Consider the following 9,933-nt stretch of genomic DNA (forward strand, 5'->3'; position numbering starts at 1 on the left):
AAGAAGAAAACATTTCTCCCTTCTTTCTATCTCTTCTTATTTACATTTTACTGCATTACTTTTATTTTATAACACAGGTCATTTCCCTTTATCCGAGAACATCCACTAGGGAAAGGAACAAAGGGGTTTACACGCTCTATTTTCCTTTTAGACATGTCATTTCCAAGAGCATCTTTTTTTTTTCTTCTAGTAAATGGAAAAATCTCCGAGTCAATAGCACACAGTTCAAAACTCAATAAAAAATCAACTTGCTCCTCTAACCTATTCCACTTAATATCATGTTTTTGTCCATATGTTAGGATTCGAACTATGATGTGCACCTAACATACACATCATGTATTGCGCTTGTACCACTAGGCCAAAGCACAGGGCCAAAGGAGCATCTTTTACATAGATTTAAACTATAGGCAAGGGAATAAAGGGATTTTGTCTTTCTACACTGAATTAAACAACTATAGGCAACGGAATAAAGGGTGATTTTTCCTCATCTGGATTATTTCCCTTTCATTGATTATCCAAGAAAATCAATGTGTCCATGTAACAACAGTAGGCAAGGGAATAAGGGGTTTACTTCTCTAATGGATTTAGCAGCTATACACAGAATATTTGAATACTATGGCAAGGTAGCTTTTGCATGGAACACAATGCACAAATGGCCTAATAACTGATCATATAACAAAAGTAAGCGGTTGAAAACACATGAATACTTGTATTCTCTCACTAACATAGGCACTCAAATTATTCATTAGACTATTCTTGATAATTTCTTATTGACAACACTAAAATAGCAATAAGCAGTTACAGTAAGGAAGTTCTACACACAGGCTAGAACAGGACTCTAAATTCTCCGTCTAGACTATGTAACCGCCATGTTATTGTAACCCTTGTATCCTTGCCTACAAAATTATCATATGCATGAAAAAAATACTGGAGCTTCTCTTCATTAGTCAGATATTCTGATCTCAACTCCCAATAGGTCCTTCACTTGCTCATATGCCACAAAAGCAATAGATATTGAAGGAACAACCTGAATATATACAGCACTATTAGGAATGAAATAAAAAGTAATGATGTATCGTCTAATGAGAAGCCAAGTATCTCTAATCAGAACCAGAACTTTTTATTTAAGCAAGCAAACATTCAAATGCAACACTGGAATATAAAACTATGAACCCAAAGAAAACAAAGGACAAAGAACAGAAACACATTGGACGAGACTTGGTTTGAAAAACAAAAGCAGGAAGGATATAAGACTGCTTAAACTGGAAGGTAATGCTATTGATAAATAAGACTAACCTTCACTGAATTGGGCACTAAACCCTTGTACAAGGCTCTGACACCCTCATACTTTACAGTTTTCCTGAAAGCATCAATCATTCCAGTATATTCGAGGGGAACCTTGCTCCTCCCATCACCAGCAACAATAGATGCAGCATGATTCCACCCCACCATCTGCATCCTTCTGCGAATAACATCAAGAGGGTAGGCAACAGTTTGTCCAACTGTTCCTGCAGCAGCTCCACATGCCAGCCTTGTAACAACACCAAGTTCATCATCAACAAGACCAAATGGTTTTGTTTTGATCAACCAGTCTTTTAAAGACTCATATACAGCAAAATTAAGCCCCACATATGGAACCTGTAAACACCAAATCAGACGATAAGCATTCAAAAGACAAGAACTCTCAACTAGTGTTATGAAGACAAGAACTCTCAACTAGTGTTATGTCTTTTCTTTTTTCTTCCCTTTCTTTAATAAGATTCCTTTTCTCTTTTTCCTTTCATCCAACAGGGATTCATGTTTAACTTTTTTCCTAGAATAATTGGGTTAATACTAATTTAGTTAATTGACCGTTGGTGAACGTTCTTTTCACTTTCAAAAGAGAATGCCACTTGACGTTCTTCTTCATGGACATCTTTTTAAATGAAGATATACCAAATGATTCACAGAGTGATTATCAAATTAATTTGAGTCTTTTTCTTCATTAAAAAACTTTGGAGAGATGAGAGATCTATATGACACCACCAAATCTTGTGAGCATGGTTATCAAATTAATATGAGTACTGGATGGCCAGTTCCTTTTGATCCAGGAACAAGGACTTACAACTCCTATGACAGAAGGAGTCCATCCTTTATACAAAGCACGTGGACCTTCCTCACGAAGCACAGTTGACAACGCATGGAACATTCCTCTGTATTGATAAGGAGACTTCTCTGTCTGCAGAGTACGGAAAAGAATTTAGAAGGCATCCTTGCAAAATAATACCATAGGAGTAGATCAACACCCATAACATTTATTCAAAAGGATACACAACTTACCTGCACAGTGATTCTTCCTCGCACCATGTCCATCGGGTAAGTTGCAGACATGGCAATTATGCCAGCACAAGCTCCAGCTCCAAGACGTAATAGTGGAGTGAGCTCAGCATCCTCTGTCATAAGGCAAGATGAAAGAGTCAAATAGTGCTCCATTTCCATTTTATTGTTGAACTAGCATGCAATAGTTTCACAGGCAATCAACAGACCAAGCAAAATCCTGCAAAAGCTTCATCAACTAAATGCAGACACCTATTAAAAAGAACCTATATCAGATGATAGTTAGTGTAAGAGGGTATAGTGAGCGCAGATGAGGCCAGCAACTTAATGCACATCATTTTCTGGGATTGAAATGCCTTGGGAGGTATTGTAATCAGCCGATCCTCATACTAGGAAGACTTCAGTTTTCACATCTAAAATAAGGGTTGAAATTTTATTTTATTAAGAAAAATAAATAAATAAAGGTCGAAATTAAAGAACTCAAAACTGTTCTTGTTCCATGAAACTTCAGCAGCTGGCACAGGCAGCATATGACAATGGTAAAGAGAGTTGACAGAGAAACACTCTAATGTGCGTTTGAGACCTTCAGCAAATGATGTAATGAACAAAACTAGGGTCAGTTCTTATTCTAAGTTAATCCAAGATCTTTTTGGATATAATAAAACTCCGATGGATTTCCTTTTTGCCATACTTAGATATTCGACATGATTTACCAAAGGTGTGCACAACAGATAAATAGCATATGAAGGGAATGCTTGGTAAAGAAATGGACCTTGGGTGTAACCCATCCCCAAGAGCTAGCTAATGAGGTGAGGATTGCCAAGACTATACAAGGAGACAAACAGCCCATTCCTCAAACGATATGGGACTCTTAACACCCCTGCATGCCCGGATCTGCCAACTAGAGTGTGGACAACATAATACGGGGGCCAACATCGGGTAAACTAAGAATTGGGATGGGTCCAGCCCTGATACCATGTAAAAAATGGACCTTGGGCCTAAATACCCCCAAAAGTATATAAGTAGGCAAACAACCCATTCCTCAACCAAAGTGGGACTCGTAACAGTTAACACCCACTCTAACATGCTTCCTAAGAATTAGGATCGCCAAGTGAAAGTACGTCTACAGCCTTGTGCAAAGGTAAAATCTATCAGAAACTGAAGCACTAGAGCATATCAGGATATCCTAGAATAGAAATAAGCTAATGATGTTTAAGTTGTGCACATGGAAATTAGTTACTTTTAGACAAGAGTGACAGTAAACATTATGACAAGAGAGAGACATTAGTAGCATTGCAGTGCTTGAAAATTGTTTTATTTATTTAATTATTTAAAACTGAAGGGGGAGAGGGATGTGAGTAGCATGGCAGTGGTTGAAAATTGTTTTATTTATTTTGTTACACGAAAACTTCACCATATTCAAGCCCAATCAATATCAGTCAACCACACCTCAAACTGAAACTGATTTGACTGACAAAAAGAATCCACTATATCCATTCAGCTCTATTCAGACCTGCATTCCAATACTAAATTACTGTTCTAACGCAATTTAATGGTTCTGTCAAACTAGAGGTTCTCTAACTCACATATATTCCTACTTCGACACAAAAGTCTATAATCAAACTAAACAAGGTCATGGTAAATAGCAGACCTAATGTAAATAAGCTTTGGGGGAACAACAATTAACCCTTAATTCCAACTCGTCGATGTAGCCTTATGGAATCTTTTACTTCCATTGCATTCTGTTCTTAACTAAATTTGCATTGACCCTGTGAGATTGTAGGTTTTTAGACGATTTCTTTCCCTACATGCAATTCTACCTGGTCCCTCCTTTTAGCACCTTCAATCATTATAGTGACGCATCAATAAGTCAATGCATTCAGAGGGCTATTCAGGACATTGTAACAACCATCTCAAACGACCTTCTATATCTTCTCTTATTTTATCCCCAACAGGTGATACTTGAATCCTATTTCAGACGTGATCATTTCTTTGTCCGATATTGTATGATAACACATTCATCTTAACATTTGCATTTATACAACCATCAGCTTGTGGATATGTTGTGAAGTAGAAGCCCCACAATTACTCTCATAGATGGAAGTTCTTCCACTATTTTAACAAAACTGCAACTGGAGGAAAGAAGAATTTTTCCTAGAGGGGCATTAACTACGAAGAGGAAGAAGAAACTAGTGAGAATACAGCACCCAGTTTTGGCCCCACAACCTGGGGCATTGTTTCGCTCGAACTGGGTAAAGACCTAAAAGGCAGCTTATTTTTCACTTAGCTGCGCACAACCTGAACTTGCAACCCTATGTTTGTTTGACAGATGAGTTTTTACCATGCAAACGGCAAAGAAACATAATGAGAAACAGGAAGGATAATACACATAAATCAATGCTGAATAAAGCTTAGTATTACCAACAAGTGAAACAAACATTAACAAAAATGGGCTTAAACTAGGCCTGGAGGCAAAGGAGAAAGGAACTTCAAAAGAGTATAAGGCATACAAAACATGAACTATATTAAAAAATGTGTAATAGCATCCAGAGACGAGTACTATGCTTAGAAATTAACTACAAATGAGAAGTCATGTTTCCTCCTATGACTGGATTCATCAATGAAATACAGTCTCATTTACAATGCAAACCATTTAGAAAGCAAGAATGGTGAAACGAAAACAAACACAAGGATATCCCCATAACTATTCCCTATTCTTTCTTCAAATAGGTAAACCCCATGACCACTAAATAGCTTGAAAGGAAGACAGACATACCATTTCCAGTTTGTTGCCGGTATAAATATAATATACCCCTGTTCCAGTATCAAGGAAGAAATCAGTAGAGGGAAGAGAATGCTATAACAGTAACATGAGAAACAAGTTGGAGATTCACAATCCTTTAGTGACTTGACACATCAACAATCATCTTCAGAAAGTACCTTGTGAGGCCCTTATCAAGATCTCGTCTTCACCTTCGCTTAACATAGTATTTTTCCCTATTACACCTAAAAGGCCAGATTAGGTCATTGCATTACTTGTCCATCTCCACAATGAGGTTCAGAAGTTAGATCATGTTTGCAAGTAAGATATGGTTACATCATCAGAAGTTCTCCAGCATTCCTCTCACAGACGGCTCATTTCCTTCCCTCTTTTTTTCTTGATAAGATAATTTTTTCTTGATAAGATAATATTTTATTGATGGGGGGGGGGGGGGGGGATCTCATGCAAACAAAGGTAGAGAACCTACACTGAGCTCATTTCCTTTAAGGGCGTGAAATCTTCTAGAAGAGAGATCACAGAGACTGAAATCTTCTAGAAGAGAGATCACAGAGACTATCTTTCCCTTTCTGGTGTTTATTTTTTTCTATTTCTTTTAGTTTTTTTTCCCCCCTTTGTTGAGTATGGGGAGGGTTCCCTCCTAAAAGGTAAATGCCACTAAATTGAAAAGACGAACTAAACTGAGCAAGATCTATCACCATACAAATGGTGAATGTTAAAATATTAACATGGAAAATATTTAGAAATGAAGTGACCACAAGAAACATTAATGTGTATAATATTATCCTCCTTTTTGTGCAAAATCTATGTTCCGACAGGATCATTACTTGGAAGCTTGCTCATAGCTGAAGAACTTGACTGCGGAGTTTGGGACAATGCGTGCGCAGTTGGTGCCGTTGCCCTTAAACAGTCCTTTGAACCCTTCAGTTCTCCAGATATATTTCAAGCCTTGAATGGTGCCATTGTATTTAATGCTATGTGGATTTTGAACCTGCACATCAAACAACATCATGTTACAAGTAGAGAACAAATAATCTAGATGGGTCATGGAACCTCCATGTAAGCACATAGCTGAGATGAAAACTCTCGTGGGGATATAAGGAATAAAAAGAGTTCATTATCCTATAACTTTTAATGAACAGGAAAAAGAAATACGGAGTTACAAACCAAAACATGGGGCATACTGCTCCATCATTCAAAATGAGTATAGCACGCAGGAAGAAAGTTTATATTGCTCTGCTTCAGTAAAAATATTCAGTGTAGGGAAAAACAAACAGCGAAATTACACTTCACCTGCAGCAATATCTTCAGCCGTTCTAGTGGAGCCACAGCAGTTCGTGACCTGCCAGAGGGAGAGTAGCAGTAAGTGTGAAGTCAAGTTAAAGTTCACGAAATAAAAGGATTAGTTCAAGCATATAAAAATATTAGTCAGCGCCCACACTCATGTAGAGCAGGGAGTACCAATATGATTATGCTAAAGCATATGCCGAAAGCCTTTGAGAGACTAAAAGATATAAAGATAGTTACACTTGTCTTCATATAGAATAATAAGTCAGAATTGAGAGAATCCATTACTTAAACATAATAAACAATGATCTGCAGGTTGACCTAATATTTCCTGCAACTGCAAGTTAGACTTAAGCATCCGCATGTGAGAAGCTTACACACTTTCAAGTCTCAACAAAGCCTTGTGTTGGATAAATGGTGAGATTATTGTGTCCAAAACCCAACGAATAGGTTGGGACACTTTTTCAAGAATCAAGAGTCTTTTGACTATAATCATTAAGCAATATCAGAAAAGGAAAGCCACAACTCAGAAACACACCAAACAATTGTCATATAACGAGGTCAAGTGACAGAGAAAACATGAATAGCACATATACTGATGCAACATTTTGTAGATCTGCAAAGCTATCATTAAGTACATTTGATGTTTCCCTCAGTTGGAAAAAACATGGATTTTCAGTAAGTAGAGGATTAAGACCTGTAAATTTTGCATATGAGACAAAGGGATTCAATTTATTTTTTCTTTTTTTTTCCTTTCATTTTGAGAGAAAAGATGTGCCTGCATAATTTTACCTTGGTAGCCAGTATTATAGACACTACAAGATTAAGGCTATACTGCCACAGAGATACAAATAAGCTTACAAAGTATCTCTTTTTCTTTTGAAGTACAAGGAAACAAAAAATACCTGATATACTTAATATGAGTCCATCAAATTACTGTTTGGTTAATTTTATTCAAGAGTTCAATCAAGCTGAAAACTTGACCAGAAACCCATTTGAAACAATTATGTCATAAGGTTTCAACAAACTGAAACCAATGATGACAAAGAACTAGTACTCCCTCTTTCCATTTTATGTGATAATATTGTCTTATTAGTTCTTTTCAAAAAGAATGACATATTTCTATATTTGATAGCCACATAGATGTTATAGCATGTTTAAGACCACAAGTTTCAAAAGTCTTATCGCCACACTAATATTGTGCATGCTTAAGACCAAAAGTTTCGAAAGTCTCCCTTTCTTTCCTAAGCTATGTGCCGAGTCAAATTATGTTAGCGAAATTGCAACAGAGTCACAAATATTATGGCGTGAAGAACGGCTCTTTGTACTCGATTTTTGATATCCTCTCAACTGGAAAAAGAAGAGCAGATACTCTACTCCCTTTGTCCAAATTTATGTGTCATACTTCTCTATTTAGTTTGTTCCAAAAAGAATATTATATTTCCTTATTTCCAAATTATTTTTAATGAGATAATTTATAGTCACACAAAGACTTGCAGTAGACCACAAATTTTAAAAGTATTTCTTTTTTTATTAAACTCCGTGTTCAATCAACCACGGCCACATGAATTGGAACGGAAAGAGTAGCAAACAAAAAGATCAAATTTTCATTTTCTTCTCCTACAATATTCACATATTACCACGTTTTCACGCATATGATCTATGACAACAAAGGCACAATACATATCACAGTTAACAGCGAAGTATCAAACTAATCGAACTTAAAGAAAATACTCAGCTAATTTTCAGGATTAAACAAAACACATCTAGTACGTGGTGGTATATATATAAAACTCACACGCCTCCGGCGACACCTCCGGCAACAAGTGACTTGCAGATACTGAGGACGGCATGGCTTGTAGGCTTAATTTCTTCTCTAGCAAGCTTAGCTTCTTCCGCTAGGTTCACAATTTTTTCCACCGCTGAATCTCTCGCCGCCTTCACATCCTCCGAAGCCATATAATAAGATAAAAAAAAGCTTAACCTAACAGCAAAATCGTTCGCTGAAAAAACTCCGCTGCTTTTCAATTTACGGATCAGAATTAGAAAAAGTTTATGAGAAACAGCACATTTTACAGTGGCTGTTTCAGTTAGCAGTTGCGGTGGTTGGTGGTGGCAGCGACGGCGAGAGTTGAATGGAAAATGCGAAGGAGAAATGAAGGTGCAAAAGACCAGATTTTTATACGACGGCGATTGAAAGTGTGGTGTGGGCTTTGATGAATTATAAAATATAAAGTACTTTAATATGGAAAAATAGGTCGGCTCTTTTTGGCATAAAAACTTTGCGTTTTTATTATACGATTAATAACCTGTTTAGCCAAGCCGTGCTTATTTTGAAAAGTGTTTTACTTTTGAAAAAAGTATTTTTTAGAGAGAAATAATTTGTGTTTGGCTAATCACTTTGAAAAGTATTTTTGCGCAATAATTTGTGTTTGACCAAGCTTTTCAGAAAGTGTTTTTAAGCATCAAATTACGAATAAGGACATGAATAGATTTACTTAATACTCCCTCCGGTCCATAATAAGTGAGCAGTTTGCTTTACACCCGTTAAGAAAATACTAAATTTTAGATGAAAATAGTTAGTGTGACTAAACTACCCTTCATTAAATGTTGCACCATAGTTATAGTAGTACTTACTTCTCTTCCCAAATGTGAGGAGTAAATGACTTTTTAGGTATACGTACATGAGGGTAATTTTGGAAAAATAAATTGAATCTTTTTCTTGATTATATAAATGGACACTTATTTTGGACCAAAATAAAAAAGCAAATTGATCACTTAGAGGGTGTTTGGCTAAGCTTATAAGTTGGTCAAATTTGCTTATACGTACCTTTTGGCTTATCTATGCGTTTGATAAAAAGTCATATGCTTATAAGCTAAAATCAGTCATAAGTCATAAGTTGGTCACCCCCAACTTATAGCTTTTTAGCTTATAAGCACTTTTAGTTTGACCAAAGTTTTTACTAGTTTATCCTTAATAATATTTTCTAATTCACAAAATATTTTTTCCAAAATAAATTTTTTAACTTTCTTTTCATTCCATATTCATTGTTCATCTTTTTCTTTCCAAAGAAACTTTTTAATTTATAATCTTTTGTAAAGTGTTTAAGAATATTTTAGTTATTTTATTAAAAGAATAACTTATTAGCATTTTTCTACCAAATACATCAATTGTTTATCAGTTTCAGCACGTCTATCCAAATACGTAAATGCTTATTTAAAAAATTAGATTCAGCACTTAAAAATGCTTTTCAACACTTCAAGCTTATCAGCTATTTACAATCAATTAATCCAAACGGGCTCTTATTTTGGACCAGAGGGAGTAGTTAATATTATAAGTATTTAAACAATCTCAAAAATTTGTTATTACATACAATAATTAAATCTTTTCATTTTATTTAAATAAATTATGAAAATAAAATTAAAAAATACTTAATTCTTTTAATATAAGTTAAATATATTAAAAATCATTCAAGAAATATAAAAGCATTCACCCCTAAAGTCACTATATATTAGAAAGTTATCCTAAAAATAAGAAGAAATACTTATAC

General features: G+C 35.5%; 1 protein-coding gene across 1 annotated transcript; it reads right to left on the reverse strand.

Annotated features, from left to right (window-relative positions):
• Positions 1–653: 653 nt before the first annotated feature.
• LOC104215263 (mitochondrial adenine nucleotide transporter ADNT1-like) lies at positions 654–8,594 on the reverse strand. The gene is made up of 8 exons (XM_009765022.2): positions 8,181–8,594; positions 6,389–6,437; positions 5,923–6,086; positions 5,093–5,130; positions 2,320–2,432; positions 2,105–2,218; positions 1,297–1,638; positions 654–1,027 (listed from the first exon to the last, which is right to left on the reverse strand). The coding sequence occupies exons 1-8, from the start codon at positions 8,339–8,341 to the stop codon at positions 944–946; spliced, it is 1,065 nt and encodes a 354-aa protein (XP_009763324.1). The 5' UTR covers positions 8,342–8,594; the 3' UTR covers positions 654–943.
• Positions 8,595–9,933: the final 1,339 nt, after the last annotated feature.

The sequence above is a fragment of the Nicotiana sylvestris genome, chromosome 8, assembly GCF_000393655.2.
Source record: "Nicotiana sylvestris chromosome 8, ASM39365v2, whole genome shotgun sequence".
In the NCBI taxonomy this organism is placed as follows: domain Eukaryota; kingdom Viridiplantae; phylum Streptophyta; class Magnoliopsida; order Solanales; family Solanaceae; genus Nicotiana; species Nicotiana sylvestris.